The 21,872-nt window shown below is 41.2% G+C and overlaps 1 protein-coding gene and 1 pseudogene across 4 annotated transcripts in view; one reads left to right on the top strand and one right to left on the bottom strand.

The window, feature by feature from the left end:
* The window catches only part of ST7 (suppression of tumorigenicity 7), a 278,014-nt gene extending 256,199 nt beyond the window's left edge, over positions 1-21,815 (bottom strand). For all 4 annotated transcript variants that reach the window (XM_032761526.2, XM_032761527.2, XM_032761540.2 and 1 more), the window contains exon 1: positions 21,665-21,815. In XM_032761526.2, coding sequence (XP_032617417.1) covers positions 21,665-21,815 — 151 coding nt within the window. The remainder of the gene's footprint in view (positions 1-21,664) is intronic.
* On the top strand, positions 2,071-2,850 carry LOC116814277 (tropomyosin alpha-3 chain-like; annotated as a pseudogene).
* Positions 21,816-21,872: the final 57 nt, after the last annotated feature.

Below are 21,872 nucleotides of genomic sequence, written 5' to 3'. Positions count from 1 at the left end.
GCCTAACTAAAATATGAAAAAAATACATAAAATATTATTTATAATCAGGGCAGAATTGAGATTAGGCAAGCAAGGTGCTTAGGGTGCAAAATTCAAGCAGGCAAAGTAGTGAAAGTGCTGAACCTGCACTTGCAGGACACTTGCATTTGTATCTCCTCAAATTTTGCACCTAAGCAACCTCATTTGCCTCACCTTAGTCCTGGCCCTATTTAGAATAATATAATTATATTAAAAATGCAAATTTTTTCATGACTTTGGTAGAGGATTTAATGAAGTAAACAGACATTTGCACCCCTATATACTGTCATCATGAATGCAAAACCTACAAATGCAGGATGATACAAGTGTATTACTTTGTTCAGAACTTTTACCAAGTTCTGAAAAAGTAAACTCTTCCCTCAATATGCATGGTAGTTTAAATTCAAAAAAAAAAGGCCGGGGGCAGTGGCTCACGCCTGTAATCCTAGCACTTTGGGAGGCCGAGGTGGGCAGATCACGAGGTCAGGAGATTGAGACCATCCCGGTTAACACGGTGAAACCCCGTCTCTACTAAAAATACAAAAAATTAGCTGGGCGTGGTGGCGGACGCCTGTAGTCCCAGCTACTCGGGAGGCTGAGGCAGGAGAATGGCATGAACCCAGAGGGCAGAGCTTGCAGTGAGCCGAGATCGCGCCACTGCACTCCAGCCTGGGTGACACCGTGAGGCTCTGTCCCAAAAAAAAAAAAAAAAAAAAAAAAGCATATACTAAAACCATGCCAAAAATACTTTGGTTTTATACGCAAAATGGAGGTTCTAGAGTCGGATCATTATACAAAGAATTTTTAAGTACAAGAATACCTGAGGGGGATATTTAAAAATTATATGGGAGAAAAGCAGACACACACATCACAGGTCATCATACATCCTTTGTCCTCACCCTCTCTCAATGTCAGTAAGGCTCTCCCAATCAATAATTGAAAATATCCCTCCTGCTGGCATTTTCTGAAGAAAAAAGAAACACGTAAAAATTTAAAAAATAAAATGTCCCCCACAAATTTCCAAACTTTCCCTAGTTGATCCCATTACTATTGATAACACTTTCCCTTGATAAATCAAATACATGTGTAAAGAGGTCCATGCAGCATTAATTTATCTATTTATGGTAAAATGGATATGCCATGGTATACTCATGCAATGAAATACCATATAACAATTAAATTAACTATATCTACAACATGGGAAGATGTCATAAACATAATGTTTGATAATAGAAACAAGTTGAAGAAGAGTATGGGCAGTAGTCTATCATGTACATTTTTAAAACTCACGAAATAACTATACATTGTTGATGAATACATTAAATACGTGGGAACAATACCAACTTCAGGACAATGGTTACCAATAAAGAAAAAATGTAGGGAAAGGGATGTAGGAGTAGCTTTACCTGTCTAGGTAACAGCTTATTTTTAAAAACAGAGAGGCCAGGAGCAGTGCTCACACCTGTAATCCCAACACTTTGGGAGGCCCAGGCCATAGCATCGCTTGAGCCCAGGAGTTTGAGGTCAGCCTGGGCAACATGGGGAGACCCCATCTCTACAAAAAATTAAAAAGTAGTCTGACATGGTGACACACACCTGTAGTCCCAGCTACTCAGGAGACTGAAATGGAAGGATTGCTTCAGCCTGGGAGGTCAAGGCTGCAATAAGCCATGATTGTGCCACTGCACTCCAGCCTGGGTGATAGTGCAAGAGCTTGTCTCAATTAACCAATCAATAAAGAGAGAGAGAGAGAGACAGAGGACAAAAAATATACAAGACGAGCCTAGAACATCTTGTAGTGCTAAAAACTAAGGAAATTCTCAAAAGAAAAACCCATTATCATGGGAGTATGTCAAAGGAACACAGAAGCCAAGCAGCAGAGCTCTCGATGGGCCAAAACTGGAAAAATGTGAACAATGAAATTAAGTAATATTGGATTATAACCTGTATAAAATAAATATCCATGAATCCATACTGATATAAACGAATGAATAAGTGAACAAATAAATGGGGGAGGGAGAGGAGGCTGCAATGCCTATCGGAGGAGGCAGGAACTGGAGTGCGAGCAGTAGCTGAGTGGGCACCATGGCTGGGATCACCACCATCGAGGCGGTTAAGGGCAATATCCAGGTTCTGCAGCAGCAGGCAGATGATACAGAGGAGCGAGCTGATCGTCTCCAGTGAGAAGTTGAGGGAGAAAGGTGGTCCCGGGAACAGGCTGAGGCTGAGGTGGCCTCCTTGAACGGTAGGATCCAGCTGGTTCATGAGAAGCTGGACCATGCTCAGGAGCGCCCGGCCACTGCCCAATAAAGGCTGGAAGAAGCGGAAAAAACTGTTGATGAGAGTGAGAGAGGTATGAAGTTTATTGAAAACCAGCCCTTAAAAGATGAAGAAAAGATGGAACTCCAGGAAATCCAACTCAAAGAAGCTAAGCACATTGCAGAAGAGGCAGATAGGAAGTATGAAGAGGCAGCTCATAAGTTGGTGATCATTGAAAGAAACTCGGAACGCACAGAGGAACAAGCTGAGCTGGCAGAGTCCCGTTGCCGAGAGATGGATGAGCAGATCAGACTCATGGACCAGAATCTGAAGTGTCTGAGTGCTGCTGAAGAAAAGTACTCTCAAAAAGAAGACAAATATGAGAAAGAGATCAAGATTCTTACTGATAAATTCAAGGAGGCAGAGACCCATGATAGGTTTGCTGAGAGATTGGTAGCCAAGCTGGAAAAGACAATTGAAGACCTGGAAGATAAACTCAAATGCACCAAAGGACAGCTCCTCTGTACACAAAAGATGCTGGTCCAGAGTCTGCTTGGCCTGAATGAGATGTAGAACGCCCAGTCCCACCCTGCTGCTGCTCCTCCCTCTGACCCTGACTCTGCCTGAGGCCAGCCTGCCTGAAGCTGACCTTTAACTGAGGGCTGATCTTTAACTGGAAGGCTGCTTTCCCCTTTTGCCTCTCGCTCCTCCTCTGTGTCTTTTTCCCCAAACTGTCTCTGCCTCTTCCCGGAGATTCCAGCTGGGCTAGAGGCTGAGCACCTTTGGAAACAACATTTAAGGGAATGTGAGCACAATGCATAATGTCTTTAAAAGGCATATTGTGATGTATGCATTTGTAATTACCTTTTTTGTTGTTTTGTAGCAACCATTTGTAAAACATTCCAAGTAATTCCACAGCCCTGAAGCAGTAATCTAATCCTTTCCTCACTTTTGGAAGGTGACTTTTCAGCTTAATGCATATTGCCCGCTCCATAGTGAAGAAAAGGTATAGGCCTGCCTTACTGAGAGCTAAACAGAGCCCAGGGAAAGACTCCACTATGGGAAACCTCATTGCTCTGTACAAAGTACCAGCTAAACCAGAAAGGTGATTCCAGGAGGAGTTAGCCAAATAACAACAAAAACAAACAAACAAAAATGTGCTGTTCAAGTCTTCAGCTTTAAGATACCTTTGGACAACATTATTTCTTTTTTCTTCCTTTTTTTTCATTAGAATTGACCAAATTAAGATGGTAAGACCTCTGAGACCAAATTTTTGTCCCATCTCTAGCCCCTCCCAACTGCTTACACAATGGATCATGTGACCCTTATGTTGAGGTGACCACTTAATTGCTTTCCTGCCTCCTTGAAAGAAAGATGATTATGTTTTTGCCACTGATTCAGCCATGTGAAACTCATCTCATTACCCTTTTCTGGGTTTGAAGCTGCTGTCTCTAAAAGTGCCATCTCATTGTGCTTTGTATCAATCAGTGCTGCAGAAATCTTGAATAGCTTATGTACAAAACTTTTTAAATTTTATATTATTTTTAAACTTTGCTTCTTTGGGTTTGTGGCACCCTGGCCATCCCACCTGGCTGTGACAGCCTCTGCAGTCTGTGGGCTGGCAGTTTACTGATCTTTTAAAGTTTCTTTCCCTACTGAGTCCCCATTTCCTGGTAAGGTTTCTAGGAGGTCTGTTAGGTGTACATCCTGCAGCTTACTGGCTTAAAATGTACTCTCCTTTGATGTGGTCTCTTTGGGTCCAATTGGGAGAAAGAGAAATCAATAGTGCAACTGTTTTGATACTGAATATTGACAAATGTCTTTTTGAAATAAAGAACCAGTCCCTACAAAAAATAAAAAAATACATAGATGGGAGAGAAGAGACAAATCTCCCATGCAGAAGAATTCAAAATAATTGATATAGAACACTACCTTTGAGGTGGGTGAAAGGGTGAATATACAAACAGGTAATGACCAGACCATATATAAAAATAGAACTCTGACTCACAACCTGCAACAACCAGTCCAGAAAGCCAAACCACAATGCTACGGACTGAATATTTATGTCACTCCAAAATTCATACATTGAAGCCTAATTCCTACTGTGATGGTACCTGGAGCTGGGGCTTTTGGGAGGTAATTAGGTCATGAAGATGGAGTGCTTTGTAAATGAGATTAGTTCCCTTATAAGAAGAGACACAAGAAAGCTTGCTTCCTCTCTCTGCTCTCTTCCATGTGAGGACACAAGGAGAAGGCCATCTGCAAACCAGGAAGCAAGCCCTCCAGACACAGGATCTTCCAGTCCCTTAATCTTGCACTTCCCAGCCTCCAGAACTGTAAGTAATAAATGTTTGTTGTTGAAGCCACTGAGCCCTATGGTATATTTGTTAGAGTAGCCTAAACTGACTAAGCACAAAACTTATGTGACAATTAGCCCAACAGTCAGGACTTGAACAGTAACTTACAGCTTCCCTAATTTCTGTACCCACTTTTAAGACTTGCTGGAGAAAGCAAAATATGTACCACTAATCAATAACACAGGATGTTCCACCCTCTCCATGTCAGCAGCCTCCAAACAGGGCCTACCTGGAGCTTTCCCTTTTTTCTATAATATAGCTTTTCTTTTTTTGTTGTTTTTGTTTTGTTTTGTGTTTTGAGACGAAGTTTCGCTCTTGTTGCCCAGGCTGGAGTGCAACGGCGCGATTTCGGCTCACCGCAACCTCCGCCTCTTGGGTTCAAACGATTCTCATGCCTCAGCCTCCCAAGTAGCTGAGATTACAGGCATGCGCCACTACGCCTGGCTAATTTTGTATTTTTACTAGACACAGGGTTTCTCCATATTGGTCAGGCTGGTCTCAAACTCCTGACTTCAGATCATCCGCCCACCTCGGCCTCCCAAAGTGCTAGGATTATAGGCATGAGCCACCATGCCCAGCCGCTTTCCCTTTTTTCTACAATAAAGCATTCCTACTCCTCTGACTGCCTCTGAGTTTCCGCCAAACACGAGTGATGATGGCTGACTCCTTTGTTATGGGAGGCTTTGAATAAATAGCCTTTACTCGTTCTCATTTAGATGGTCCTCATTTATTTCCACAAGAGGAAACAAAGCTTCATTCCTTAAGTGTGGCCTGTGCAAGGCGAACTCCTTCCCAAGAGCACAGTATGAGGAAGTAAAGGGTAACTTTACAGTGAAGAAACCTGATCAACACTATCTCTGCCAGGGGATCAAGGTCAATATCAACAGTGATAAGTCAAGTTGACATTATGTCGTGACAAAAATGGCACTTGACCTCTGTGGTCTTCCTCCCAAAAAATCAAAATCCCAGAAAATCATAAGAATATCAAACAAATCTCAATTAAGCGATAGTCTAAAAAATTCCTGACCGTTAACTTCTCAAAATTGTTAAGGTTATCAAAACGAGGAAAGTCTGAAAAACTGCCACATCCAAGAGGATTGTAGGGAGATATGATACTCCTCAAAATTGTAAAGTTATCAAAAACAAAGAAAGTCTGAAAAACTGCCACATCTAAAAGGGTTCTAAAAAATAGTTTTTTTGAAAAAGAGAAAGCAATATGAGCACTTGTGGCAAAATGTTAACAAACGTTAAATATGGATGATGGGTCACCCCACTGTTACTATATCTTATATTATTTCCTGTCCCTTTCTATACAGGTAAAATATATCAGAATTTCAATTATTTTTAATCCTTCAAAATGAACTCCAATTTAACCCCAACAGATTCTAGCTTTTCCCTCTTTTTCACCCTCCCATCTGTCACACTGACAGTTTTCTGAAGGGACCAAGCAGATGCACATTCTCACATTCTCCAAGCAGCCTGGGAATTCCTAAAGTTATTCCAGTAACTACCACTACGATTTGAAAGCTTTCTCTCATCCCTTTGTTTTGGTATTTATTTCTCCTTTGTGCTCTACACATTTTACTTTGGATTGGAGTTAGTTTTGTGCCCATTTTTCTTTCCCTGAGTGCTCAATATCTCAAGATACTGAAGACAGGGACCATGTCTTGGTCATCATTCCATTCCTCTACACCCGCACCAAGCACTGTGACTTGCTAATAGTATGACTCAATGAATTTATTATTTGATTGTAAGAGAAAAGAGGTTCAACATAAAGTCCTTTTCTAAGCCAGGCATGGTGGCGCACACCCATAGTCTAACTAATCAGAAGGTTGAGGCAGAAGGATTGCTTGAGCCCAGGAATTCGAGTCCAGCACGGTCAACATATTAAGACCCTGTATCAAGAAGAAGCAAAAAGAAGAAGGAAGAAGGAAGAAGGAGGGAGGGAGGGAGGAAAGGAAGGAAGGAAGGAAGGAAGGAAGGGAGGGAGGGAAAGAGGGAGGGGGGAGGGGGGGGGGGAGGGGAGGGGAGGGGAGGGGGAGGAGAATTTGTAAAACAAAACAAAGTGAATATTAGAAAAAAAATTTAAGTCCTTTTTTATAGTGCAACGAATCAGTATGAACAAAATCTGAGAAATGATTAATGAAATTTGGCTTTGAAATTACCAATGAGGTTTAAGAAGTTCCAGGAAAATTATGAAAGCAGGTAACAGAATACAAAGAGTTAAGGAGTAAAGTTAAGAAATAGATAACATAAGCTTATTCATTGAGACCAGGAGTGGAGCTCCTCATGCTGCTATCATATTTCACCCCAAAATTGAATGGAAACAGAAAACATACAGAGGACATACATGTAACTACAAAAATGAAGAACAGATGCATTTAAAAAGAACTATCAGTCTAGAAACTGACTTAAGAGAAAAAGCTGATTGAGTTAGACACCAAGAAGTACAAAACAAAGTCGATATTATAGTAGGAGCCACAACAGTAACTACAAGTAAATATCTAAAACATATTGAGCACTAGAAAGTGCTGGCACTGGTTAAGGCTATTTTCACAGTATCTCATTTAATCCTCCTAACAGTCCTATCAGGTACTCACCGTTATTATGCTCAGTTATAAACAAGGTAACTAGTGTTAAGATCACAGAACTGGTAAATGACTGTTGACCTTTTTGCTAGGATGTGGTAAGGGTGCCATCATTTTTTATCACAGGTCAGTAATTCAAGAATGGAAAGGCTGGACACAAGTAGCAGAAAGGTCCACTGGGAATGGACCCGCTAGAGCTGTAGAGCTGCCTCTGGGATGCTGACCTGCACAGGCTGCCTGACCAAATTCACTCCTTAATGTTCACAACAATAGGAACTGGTAAGACAGGGAGAGGCGACAGTGGTCCTAAGCACCAGGAGCCAGAAGTGAGAGTAGTGCAACTGGAGCACTCAAAGGCAGAATTGGTCATTAATGGCCACCACTGCGGGTATGTGACCCCTACCGAACTCTGCAGGAGAATGGGGTCTTCCAGAACAGGCTCAGAATTACTACCTATTCACACCAATATATCCTTCATCCTACACATCTAGGAGAACATTGCTTGAGAAACCCAGGTTTATATGAGTTATTTTGTAATTAGTGGCAAAAAAAAAAAAAAAAAAGATAGAAACTCACAAATAGCAAAGTGAATCATTTGATATTTTGTAACACTTTATCACATATATCAAGGGGTTTGATTTCCTAACCTCCATTTTATTTCTGAAAGTAACAAGTGATACATTAATTTTTTATTGATTTGAAAATTTTACATCCTATTTTGGATAATTTGCTACATCCTGTGGTAAGTAAACTAGGACAGAGAATCACAGGCATACAACATTGTGCTGCAAGAAGCAATAGTTATTTGTTCTCCAGTGCCTCTAAGAAAAGGGTGAAAGCAATGTGCCAGGACTAGAAGGGAGCTGCTTTCAATTAAATGCAAGGTGAAAATAATGTCACTTCACAAACACAGCTGGGCTTCCTGCCTAGGAGGGTATGCTTTGCTTAAACTACTTAAAATCTGCAGTAAGTAAATTGATTTGAAAGGATTGACATTATCTGTCTAGCTGCCATATTTTCATCTTCTGGGTGACTAGTCAATACTAAAAAGAGATTTCCATCAAGCCAAGTATGAATAGCATTCACTTATGAACACCATGTTTTTAATGAAATGCAACATACATTATCGGCTGGGCACAGTAGCTCATGCCTGTAATCCCAGCACTTTGGGAGGCCAAGGCAGGCAGATCACCTGAGGTCAGGAGTTCAAGACCAGCCTGGCCAACATACTGCAACGTCGTCTCTACTAAAAGTACAAAAATTAGCCAGGTGTGGTGGCAGGTGCCTGTAATCCCAACTACTCAGGAGGCTGAAGCCCGAGAATCACTTGGGAGGTGGAGGTTGCAGTGAGCCAAGATCATGCCACTGCATTCCAGCCCTGGCGACAGAGGAAGACTCCTATCTTAAAAAAAAAAAAAAAGAAAAGAAAAAGAAAAAAGCAACATATATTACGGAAATAATAAATGCCTGCAACAAATAAGTGTAATCCACTAAAAAAGATACTGTCTTAATGTCTACATATTTTTATATCTTTTGTTTTTGCAGGTGTTACAGACAGAAGAAAACATGTTAAAATGGACCTTGCCGGGCGCGGTGGCTCACGCTTGTAATCCCAGCACTTTGGGAGGCCGAGGCAGGAGAATCACGAGGTCAGGAGATCGAGACCACGGTGAAACCCCATCTCTACTAAAAATACAAAAAAATTAGCCGGGCATGGTGGCGGGCGCCTGTAGTCCCAGCTACGCGGAGAGGCTGAGGCAGGAGAATGGCGTGAACCCGGGAGGCAGAGCTTGCAGTGAGCCGAGATCGCGCCACTGCACTCCAGCCTGGGTGACAGAGCGAGACTCCGTCTCAAAAAAAAAAAAAAAAAAAAAAAAATGGACCTTATATTTTATTTCTAGGTCATGTTGATTTCTAGAAAGTGAGCTGGGTATGAACCAATAGCCAGGTGGGCATGAACCAATGAACTACGTTCAAGACATGATAGGGGAAAATCTCTTGCCTGTGACCACTACTACACAACTACATTTCCCCTGCTAGATCCAACCTGCTCATCACTACACTTATAAATATCATTCAAGTTTTCTCTTTGGACTGAGCAATAATAAATCTTTGTTTTATCTCAGCAGCTGACCATATTTCATGCAAACTTTGAATTTAGGTCCTCTTTAGCCCCAACAGTAATGTGTTGTTTGTCTTATCTTTGTCAAATATCTTATTACTTTTCATCACATTTATTCTCATGGTTAAAACTGAAAACATTCATTCAAGAATCATAGTTCCTTCAACTGTCCTTTAAAAGCTACTAGAAATTGTTACATCATTTTCTATAGATAAGCAATTAAAAAAACAGTGTACAAAACATGTATAGGAATACTTTTTAAAAAAATTTTTATTATACTTTAAGTTCTGGGATACATGTGCAGAACATGCAGGTTTGTTACACAGGTATACATGCGTTGTGATGGTTTGCTGCACCCATCAACGTGTCATCTAGGTTTCAAGCCTCACGTGCATTAGGTATTTGTCCTAATGCTCTCCCTCCCCTTGCGCCCCATCCCTCGACAGGCTCCGGTGTGTGATGTTCCCCTCCCTGTGTCCATGGAATTTTTTTTTTTTTTTTTTTTTTTGAGACAGAGTCTCACTCAGTCGCCCAGGCTGGAGTGCAGTGGTGCAATCTCAGCTCACCACAAGCTCCGCCTCCCAGGTTCACACCATTCTCCTGCCTCAGCCTCCCGAGTAGCTGGGACTACAGGCGCCCGCCATTATGCCCAGCTAATTTTTTTGTATTTTTAGTAGAGACAGGGTTTCACCGTGTTAGCCAGGATGGTCTCGATCTCCTGACCTCGTGATCTGCCCGCCTCGGCCTCCCAAAGTGCTGGGATTACAGGCGTGAGCCACCGCGCCCGGCCGTCCATGGAATATTTCTATAGCCTAAACTAAGTCTGCATATCTTTGCTCTAACTTAATTGATGTTATGTTGCCATCACTTCTGTGTTTTCCCTCCAAAAACAGAATTTGCTTGTTCAAATAATGTAAGAGAAAGAAAAAGTTTTCTCTTAGGATAATAACTTTGATTAGATTTGCTATAAGATTTTTAAGATTACATTTCAGATTTTTATTGAATGCTAAAGCATATACAACTTCCAGTTTGGGGAAAGAACGACTGGGCAGCAAATTTCTAATATTTCAAAATTGTAATTTAGCTTCTCATGCTTCATCTCTCAAACGTAAGGGTACAATTTAAAACACTTTCCTTAAAAAGCCTTATGAAAACAGCCAAATATTATATTTCTGCAACATAAATAAGCTAAGACAAAAATTCCTCTCTAAACCATGCCAACTCTGTGCCTGAACTGAGAAAAGTATAATTTGTTTTATTTTGCTTTAAATACAAGATACCAATGATAGAAGATAGAAATTCTACACAAATAACATAACACGCTCCCCAACCCAAGCCCCAGGGAAAACTGCAAACTAGATCCCACTAGTTCTTATTATGTAACACTATACAAATCTAAACACATGTCACAGAAAGAGAATCAATAGAGTGGAGTGGGTGTAATAAATTGCAAAACACCTCAAGAGCATTATTTTATTAGCTCTATTAGGAATGTTCGATAAACAGGGTCTATCAAATGAAAAGACCCAATTTGTAGGGAAGTAAATTTCATTCTCATTCCCAAGACAGAGTCCAAAAACTGGAAAAGCTTAACAGAGAGAAGAACTGTAAGCATTCTACTATTACCTGTCACTAATAAAATAATACTTCAGAATGGCATTAACAACTGATCAAAACAAGACAAAACTCTAAATCTAGGTCACACAGTAACTCCAGATATGAGCTGCTTATGTGTAAAAACCACTTGCTTTTTTAAGACGATTTTATACTTCAGAGCGTTTCTACTGTTTTTGCTGTTTTTAAATGTTAATTTTTTTAATAATAAAATAGTCCTTCCTCACTGACCTAAGAGATTCCTTTAAAGTCCTTTAACGCTCTACAACCTCGCTCAAAATTTCTGAAAGACTGATACTTAACCACAATCTTTTATTAGATGTGGAGGTCAACTTAAGAACCAAAGTCCCAGCACTTTGGGAGGCCGAGGCGGGCGGATCACGAGGTCAGGAGTTTGAGACCAGCCTGGCCAATACGGTAAAACCCTGTCTCTACTAAAAATACAAAAATTAGCCAGGTATGGTGGCACGCACCTGTAGTCCCAGCTACTCGGGAGGCTGAGGAAGAAGAATCGCTTGAACCCAGGAGGCAGAGCTTACAGTGAGCCGAGATCGCACCACTGCACTCCAGTGCACTCCTACAGAGTGAGACTCCGTCTCCAAAAAAAAAAAAAAAAAAAGAAAAAAAAGAACCAAAGTTAGCAAAGTTAGGGTTCTCCACAGAGTGTAAGTGTAACCAGTGCACTTTCAGTTAATTCAGAAGGGAAAAAAATGCTTTCTCAGATAAATGTTGCCTTACTTTGCTGAGAGATTTGGTAACTGCAATTAAACAGTGACACCACAGCCACAGCAACATAAAATACTGCTACAGCTAACTAACTGGGCCTGTCAGTTCCTTATTTTAGCACAGTAGGTAGTATAGGAATGCCTGCTACTTTTAAATGATGGGTAATGGTAACACATCAGCAACGGTCTTGCCCCACTGTAACAAGAAAAATGAGTTTCATTACAAGTTCTCTCTTATGGAAAATCCAAAGCCCTTTACAGGTATCTTTACAACAACATCTCAAATACAATAATGATGTTGAGAGATATTATTCCACATTTACAACAAACAGACACCCAGTAGTGTGGTTTCAAACAATCCAATAACCCATTATCTTGCTTGGTGCAGTTTTAGAAAGAATATCGAGGATAAAAAAGATTCTATTATATAGTTTAACGTGTCATTTCACTGTAAGAGCAAAGCCTATAGAATATAGAATATAGCCTTCTGAGGAAAAGACCTACTATAATGCCTCGGATTTAAATAGTATTTTACAGCCTACAAAGCACTTATTCATTTTACAATCTCATATGAAGATTGCATTCTAGTCAAGGGACCAAGTCTATCATCAAGTTGTAAGGCCAAAGTCAGTAACTATCTCAACCACACAAATATTCATAGAATGCCCAGACATCCAAATAGGAAGAGAGAAAGTCAACTATCCCTGTTTGCAGATGACATGATCCTATATCTAGAAAACCCGAGAGTCATCTAATTAAAGAGCTTCTGCACAGCAAAAGAAACTACCATCAGAGTGAACAGGCAACCTACAGAATGGGAGAAGATTTTTGCAATCTACCCATCTGCCCAAGTCTAATATCCAGAATCTACAAGGAACTTAAATAAATTTGCAAGAAAAAATCAAACAGCCCCATTAAAAAGTAGGCAAAGGATACGAACAGACACTTCTCAAAAGAAGACATTTACGTGGCCAACAAACATAGAAAAAAGCTCACCATCACTGATCATTACAGAAATGCAAATCAAAACCACAATGAGATACCATCTCACACCAGTCAGAATGGTGATTATTAAAAAGTCAGGAAACCATACATGCTGGTGAGGCTGTGAAGAAACAGGAATGCCTTTACACTGTTGGTGGGATGTAAATTACTTCAACCTTTGTGGAAGACAGTGTGGCGATTCCTCAGGGATCTAGAACCAGAAATAATACCATTTAACCCAGCAATCCCATTACTAGGTATATACCCAAAGAATATAAGTCATTCTACTATAAAGACACACGTACACATATGTTTACTGCAGCACTATTTACAATAGCAAAGACATGGAACCAACCCAAATGCCCATCAGTGATAGACTGGATAAAGAAAATGTGGTACATGTACACCATGGAATACTATACAGTCATAAAAAAGGAATGAGATCATCTCCTTTGCAGGGACATGGATGAAGCTATAAGCCACCATCCTCAGCAAACTAACACAGGAACAGAAAACCAAACACTGCATGTTCTCACTCATAAGTCGGAGTTGAACAATGAGAATACATGGACACAGGGAGAGGAACAACACACACCAGGGCCAGTCAGGGGGTGGGGGGTGAGGGGAGGGAGAGCATTAGGAGAAATAGCTAATGCATGCAGGGGTTAAAACCTAGATGAGGGGTTGATAGGTGCAGCAAACCACCATGGCACACGTATACCTATGTAACAAACCTACACATTCTGTACTTGTATCCCAGAACTTAAAGTAAAATTAAAAAAAAAAAAAAGAAAACCCCACAGTCTCAGTCCAAAAAGCTCCTTAAGCTAATAAACAACTTTAGCAAAGTCTCAGGATATAAAATCAATGGGCAAAAATCACTAACATTCCTATACACCAATAACAGTCAGGCCAAGAGCCAAACCAGGAATGCAGACCTATTCACAATTGCCCCCTACCACATACACACACACACACACACACACACACACACACACAAATGTAGGAATACAGCTAACCATGGAGGTGAAGGATCACTACACGAAGAACTATAAAACACTGCTCAAAGAGATCAGAGGTGACACAAGCAAATGGAAAAACATCCCATGCTCATGGATAGGAAGAATCAATATCATTAAAATGCCCATACTGCCCAAAGCAATTTACAGTTTCAATGATATTCCTATTAAACTACCATTGACATTCATCACAGAACTAGAAAAAACTGTTTCAAAATTCATATGGAACCAAAAAATAGCCCAAATAGCCAAAGCAATCCTAAGCAAAAAGAACAAAGCTGGAGGCATCATGCTACTCGCTACTCATCTTCAAACTACACTACAGGGCTACAGTAACCAAAACAGCATGATACTGGTACATAGACCAATGGAACAGAACAGAGAACCCAGAAATAATGCTGCACACCTACAACTATCTGATCTTTGACAAATCTGACTAAACAAGCAATGGGAGAAGGATTGCCTATTCAATAAATGGTGCTGGGACATCTGGCTAGCCATATGCAAAAGATTGAAAGTGGACCCCTTCTTTACACCATATACAAGTTAACTGAAGATGGATTAGAGACTTAAATGTAAAACCAAAAACTATAAAAACCCTGCAAGACAACCTACGCAATACCATTCAGGACACAGGAACGGGCAAAGATTTCATGATGAAGACACCAAAAGCAACTGCAATAAAAGCAAAAATTGACAAATAAAATCTAAAGAGCCTCTGCACAGCAACAGAAACTATCAACAGAGCCAACAGAAAACCTACAGAATGGAGACAATTTTTGGAAACTATGCATCAGACAAAGGTCTAATATCCAGCATCAATAAGGAACTTAAACAAATGTACAAGTATCTCATATTATCTGTATGAATGGAGTTCAGGGTTCTATCAATGTGGAAAAAAATTGTCTGTGAGCAATGATACAGTAGTACAAGAAAGATTTGGTTGGGAAATTTTTCAGAATAATATTGGCAGGCAAAATGAAACTTAACAGAATCGTAACTCGAAGTGATTAGAAATACTTCAGCACAATTTTATGTGTTTGCAGTGGCTCACGCCTATAATTCCAGCACTCTGGGAGGCCGAGGGGGACAGATCACTAGAGGCCTAAAGTTTGAGACCAGTCTGGACAAGATGGCAAACTCTGTCTCTACTAAAAATACAAAAATTAGCCAGACATGATGGCGTGCACCTGTAATCCTAGCTACTTGAGAGGGTGAGGCATGAGAATCACCTGAACCCAGGAGGCGGAGTTTGCAGTCAGCTGAGATTTCGTCCCTGCACTCCAGCCTGGGCAACAGAGCGAGACTGTCTTAAAAAAAAAAAAAAAAAAAAAAAATCCCAGCATATTTGGAGGGTGGTGCTCTAGAAAAAGAGAGGTGGAAGTTCAGATTTGAGGGGTAAGAAAGAGCCATAGCATCAGACTTTGTAAATGAAGGTAATATACTTAGATTGTATTTTCAGTGCAATGGAAGCCACTGCAGGAAGGCATATGAAATATAGACTTGTATTCACTAAGAATTAACAGTCCAAACTGTAAAAAACACGGATACTCATTAAGTCCATGTATTATCTTGGTGCTACACTTTGCACTCAATGAAATTCATCGTAAGACACAGAATCCCAGAGCTAGAAGGAAACTTAATGAATGTAAAGCCATTATTTTACATATACAAAAACTCAAGGCCAGAGAAAAATGCATCATTCGGATTGCTTTATTAATGGCTGAGAAAAACATCTCCAAAAATAATTAAGGGCAACTAAGATGTCTGGGATACATTCTAAACTCAAAGCTGACATTAATCAAAAAATTGTCCTTTTATATATTCATAAACTGAACCACCATGCTTTAGATGCATATGACCCATCATAGAATATATAAGATTTTGTAACAGCCTCTGACCACAATCTAAAGCTGCAAACTTAGATGCAGCACATACTCAGTAACGCATTTGATCAATTGCATTGTTCCAATCCCAGCTCACTAAATACACCATACCTTGGATATTCATTCATCCAGTGAATGATAAGGACCTACTTTGTACAAGGAATTACACTGGAAGATGAGGAACTAGAATCTAGAAGAAGTGATAAAACATACATATACAAAAAAACATGCATATATACACAAACACTGACCCACATATATTACACACATATACCATAATTCATGTAAGGTAAAGTAACTGCAAGCATGGCATAAACAGCAAAATAACTAGAATTAGAACTGAAGCTTTAAGATGTGAATGAATTGTAATTCCTTGTAAAACGTGAACGGATAAAGAGCTGTTTCTTTTGATGAGCAAAGAAAGTGTTTTGAGATGGAATCTACTCCCAGTGAAGATGCTGTGAACATTGCTGAAATGACGACAAAGGATTTAGAATATTACATAAACTTCATCGATAAAGCTGTGGCAGGGTGATAAAATTGACTCCAATTCTGAAAGTTCTACTGTGGGTAAAATACTATCAGACAGCATCACATGATACATAGAAATCTTTCTCTGGAAAGGAAAACCAATCCATGTGGCAAACTTTATGGTTGTCTTATTTGAGGAAATTGCCACAGCTACCCCAACCTTTAGCAACCAGCACCCTGATCAGTCAGCAGCCATACACATCAAGGCAAGACCCTCTACCAGCAAAAAGATTATGACTTCCTGAGGCTCAGACAGCATTTTTTTTTTTAGCAATAAAGTATTTTTAAATTAAGGTATATACATTGGTCTTTTAGATATAATGCTTCTGCATTCTTAATTGAATACAATATAGTGTAACTATAACTTTTATATGCACTGGGAAACCAAAAATGTCATGGGACTCACTTTATTGCAGTGGCCAGGAACCAAACTCGCAGTATCTCCAAGGTGAGCCTGTCTTTTCTGCAGCTGAAAGGATCAGAAGGCAGCATGCCAGCTGGTCCTTGATGGATGCGTGGGATTTACAGATAGGGAAGAACATTTTAGATAACAGGCACAACAGGGGCAAAAGACCTATGTAAACTGCAACCAGACCCTCTAGAAGGGAAATCCAATTTTACGTAAATTTTAACTAAATTAAAATCTAAATTTTAAGTAAATTTAGAGCAAAAATTCTCAACATGAAAAAATGCCAAAACTGAGCTGCAGCCTAAGTTATATATCATGTTAACAATATAAGAGTTTTACATCTGTATTCATGAGCTTAAGTAACACACAAAGTCTTCTAAATAATTTGACCAGGCACAGTGGCTCACACCTGCAATCCCAGCACTTTGGGAGGTGGAGGCAGGAGGACTGCTTGAGCCCAGGAGTTCAAGAACATAGGGGACCCAGGGGGAGGGACAGCATTAGGAGATATACCTAATGCTAAATGACGAGTTAATGGGTGCAGCACACCAACATGGCACATGGATACATATGTAACAAACCTGCACATTGCGCACATGTACCCTAAAACTTAAAGTATTATAATAATAATAATAATAATAAGAAGAAGAAGAAGAAGAACATAGGGGACCCTGTCTCTACAAAAAAAAAAAAAAAAAAACTAGCCACGCATTGTGGTGTGCACCTGTAGTCTCAGCTACTAAGACTGAGGTGGTAGGCTGAGACAGGAGGATTGCTTGAGCCTGGAAGTTGAGGCTGCAGTGAGCTGTGACTGCACCACTGCACTCCAGCCTGGGTGACAGAGTGAAACCTTGTCTCAAACATAAGTAAATAAATAACTTTAAGCCTAGGTCAGGCTATTACATTTGTTTTCCAAAAGGAATGAGAACAGATTTCAAAGATCTTTGAAAACTTGCTTTTCAGCAAATAGAAAAATTGGAAAATCACTTATGCTGCTTTTTGCAAAAATGGCAAAGTTGCCCATTTTAGGAAAAGGTGTTTAAATTCAGCAGCAAAAAACTTTATAACACAGAGTAGAAGAGAAAGTACCATCAACACCACTGTATAAAATAAGTTATGGTGCTATTTTTTAAGACTCACCTATTTTAATAATATCCTGCATGACTGCTCCAATCTACAATTAATTTTCTGCCCTGTGGAAAAGTATTGCTTTATGATATTAATTCACTTGAACACTGACAAGTAATATTATTTGGGGTCTTTTAAAAACCTTGTTAAAAGTTCATTCTATTTTCAGTAAATCATAAAACTATTTTAACACTATTGTATCCAAATCAAGAGCAGAGCCTCAAAAATCAGTTACCAGCAGCTGGGCATGGTGGCACACACCTGTAGTACTAGCTACTAGGGAGGCTGAGGTAGGAGGATCCCTTAAGCCCAGGAGTTCAAGCCCAACCTAGGTAACATACTAAGACTCTCTTAAAAAACAAACAAACAAAAAAAACTATTATCAAAGCTAGCCACCATGTACTATTCCTATTATGTTCGTTTTCTCCCCTTTCTTTTTTAAAATTCATTTTCATTACAAGATGTGGTTGCCTATGTTAAGGTTTCTCTGTACGGTCTAAGAGAATACTGTGGAATTAACTATATCCCTACCCTAAATGGCACTGGCTCAATGCAATGAAGATCACACGAGCCAAGCTGGTGGGCGTAGGGAAGTAGCATACCTTAAAAACAGCATTCAAAGCATTTTTACTTGGAAAACTACATGATGTAAGAGCTAAAAACGGTATGGTTGTTCATCAAAGTCCTTTTATTTTATTATTTTAAATTAAATTCCACATGATTCGCTGTTCTCTGAATCTGACCTGCACTTTCACAACTTTGTGCCTTTGTTTAGGAGGTCCACCTCTGAGTCCTCAATCATGGAATTCTCCTCATCCTCTTCGGCTCAATTCAAGAGAAGCTCTCACAGCCTTGCCCAGTCCCATCTTGCATATGGGAAATTGTATTCTTGTTGTAAACTCCTTATTTACCCTGCGTTTTACAAACTCGTTCATCTTTCTTATCATAGCACCTGTTATAGTACATTAGGAGGCATCTAAATTTAAAAAAAAAATCGAGTTAAGCTCATTTACCATAAAATATGATCAAATGAGGATTAAAATTGTCACAGATGGCAAAGATATTGAGAAGATACCGAGCAGATATCCAAGAATGACTCCAGAACACTTTTACCAGATTCCATCCCCCTACAGGTGCAGAGCTGGGCCTATGTAAGCCCTGGCTCCTGGCTGCCTGATTGTGATGGTGTCTTCGGCTTCCTTGAGGAGGGAGGGAGGCCTGAGCCATCTGCAACCCCCTAAAAGCAGCTCCAGATTCAGTAACCTCTCCAGGAACACACTTGCCTTCATAACAGGAAGAGTAAGCATCACAGGGCTGAAGAACAGCAAAATTAGTCCCATTAGAACTCTTTTAGACCTCCCTGCAAGGACAAGTTAGACCAGGCTAGCTCCTGCCTCCCCTTCTCAGGGGTGCTAGCTAATGACTTCTTTCTCTCTAGGCCTTCCTTGCCAATAACTTCAGTACAGAAACTTTTTCCCAAAGGGGAGGGGAATTGGCAAGGAGAGGAGGGAATTAAGTTGACAACAACCTTTTGGCAGTTTTCCTACTATAACTTCTCACTGTTACTTAAAAGGGAAGAAAATAGGCCTCTAATATCTGCAACTGTCTTTTGAAAAACCTAAACTGTTCTAGGGTGGTTTGTTGCTATAATTTCATGTCTCAAAATTAATGCCAAAGTCCTCCTCCCACCCCAGATCCTGCTACACTCTCATAAAAAAGCAGAGAGGTGAGTGCTCTCTGTGTGCTTCCCCTTTTATCTTTCTTTATGACTGAAGTGAGCATGAAACCAAACTGAAAAGTCCAGCATCACCAGGTCTTCTATCATGTGTCTAGCAAGGTACAGCCCGGATGGCACGTTCATCTTCATATTTTCACTATCTCTTAGAACTGCCCCTACACAAATTAACAAACCCATCTCTGAGAAATGCTAGATTTAAATTGCTAGAAGACCTAACAATGCCCTTCCTTAACAAGTACACATATTCCCAGTATTTTGCTTCTTGCCTGATTTGCACAGAGCACTGGATGTGACACTTACACATATACATGGGTAATTACTTAACCTAACTGATGAAAATGTGATATACAAATGTATATTATGAAATAAAATTTTAAGTGTGTAATAAGGAGAAACATTAATATTTTTAAAACTAGTGTGTTTGAAACTTAATCCCAAGTGCAAAAGTGTTGAAAGGTGGGACCTGTGAGTGGTAATTAGGTCATGAGGGCTCTGCCTTCAAGAATGAATTAATTTTGTTATTGAGGGAGTAGGTTTGTTATAAAAGTGAAATTGGGCCCCTCTTGTTTTCTCATGTTCTCTTACCCTTCCACCTTCCACCAAGGGATGACAGCAAGAAGGACCTCCCCACATGCCAGTCCCTTGATCTCAAGACTTCCCTGACTCCTGAACTACAAGAAATAAAATCTGTTCTTTAAAAATTACCCAATCTGTGGTATTCTGTTACAGCAGCACAAAACAGACTAAGACTGTTACCAACAAATACATAATTCCATTAAAACATGTATTCAAACAACTTCTTAAAGGTACAGAACTTTGAGACCAGAAGGTGTCCTGGAGACATACTTGTCTAAAGCGAAGAAGACAACATTGCAACAAGCAGCCATCCCAAAAGATGAAAAGCCAGAAAGCCATGGTCTTTCCTATGACAGACTCCAAAGGGCTGAGCAGCACCTATTCAAATGGTGAGACAATTCTAGAGTGCTGAATCCTATCCGCCTCCCAGGGACACTATCCCGACGGATATTACAAAACAAATGTAAATATGAACATGAGTTCAAGTTAGTAATCAAAATACTTAAGTTAGTATCTGAAAGGTACAAGTTTCCTAACAAAATGAGTACATTATTTCAAGCGTTTTAAAAGGCGTTTTAATGCAGCTAGAGGAAAATGCATTTCCAGACCTGCACTCCCAGAGTATGGAGATTAACAATGGAAGACATACATATGTACATACGTATCTATCTTCAGGACTGTAAGAATTCCCCAGTACTGTGAAATTAAAATTTAAAACAAAAACTCTACCTTGAAATTTCCAGATTTCAAGGACTGTAACCCTTAGCTCAAAATTTACTTCGTGTTTCGGAACTCTCTGGAGTGTTACGGCTCGTGTGTTTTCTTTGTGGGTGTTTTTTTAACGACTTAGTGGGCTGGCTCCAAGTTTGTTAAGATCCTGTTAATTACCTCCTGCATTTACCACCGACCAAGGATGGGAGGCACGCGGCACTTGCTGAGCATATGTAGCTTTACAGGGAAGGGAGACCAGCAAAGATCACTGAAAACTGCAACCGAAACCCTCAGAAATTCCAGCTCTCCCCTCTTCCCTCCGGTCCCTTCGACAATCCATTTGGTGACCTGACACGTCATCCATACACTCCTCAGAGTGCCTTCGGGAACCCTCTCCCCACTACCCAACCAGAGAGACAGCCCCACGCCCGGGAGGCGCAACTCCGGGCCACGGAGGGCGCCGCCCAGACAGCCCGGCCCGGTCAGGGGGCTTCGCCGCCGAGCACCCTCCGGCAGCCACCCTCGGGCCTCCGCGGCCGGGCGGGAGGGCGCCTCCCCGACCACACTTCGGCCGCTCGGCACCCACAGCCGGGAGGGCGTGAGGAAGGACTTGGTCTAACTCCGGGGAACCCTCGGAGTTCCGGCGCAGACACCCAAGGGGGTATCCTGGGAACTCCCTCGCCCGCGACAACCGTCCTTCTCCGTCTCCCGACCACCAGCGACGCGGCAGGGCGGCTGCCGGCCCGGCCCGCCTTGCGGTCTGCGCGCGGCGCAGCTCTTCCTCTGCGGGGCCGTGAAGGCCACCGGCCGCCCCCGCGCGCCCAGCTGCCCGGCCCCGCCGCCTAAGCCGCCGCGTCGCTGGCGGGTAGCCGCGGGCGTCCGGTGCGCGGGCCCCGGCGCGTCCCCGAGCGCGCGCCCGGCCGCGGCCCCGCGCGAGTTGCACTAACTTTCCGGGGCGGGGGAGGGGTGGGCGCCGCGGGTCGGGCTCTCCGGCCTTACCTGTGCTCAAATTGTCGTTGATTTTCAAAGGCACCCGCAGGATGTAGACCAGGAATAGTACGATGAAGAACCACACGGTCCACAGATACGTCCAAGACCAAACTATGCAGGACTTAAGCTGCTCCAGAAAGCCCGTGGCCGCTTCAGCCATGTTTCAGCGCTGCTCTCTGCTGCCGCGGCTCTCGGTGTCTGCCGGGATGATTCACCG

Source organism: Hylobates moloch, unplaced genomic scaffold (assembly GCF_009828535.3).
Source record: "Hylobates moloch isolate HMO894 unplaced genomic scaffold, HMol_V3 SCAFFOLD_1, whole genome shotgun sequence".
In the NCBI taxonomy this organism is placed as follows: Eukaryota; Metazoa; Chordata; class Mammalia; order Primates; family Hylobatidae; genus Hylobates; species Hylobates moloch.
Note: the sequence above shows the minus strand (reverse complement) of the source record. Positions and strands in the feature narration are given on the sequence as shown.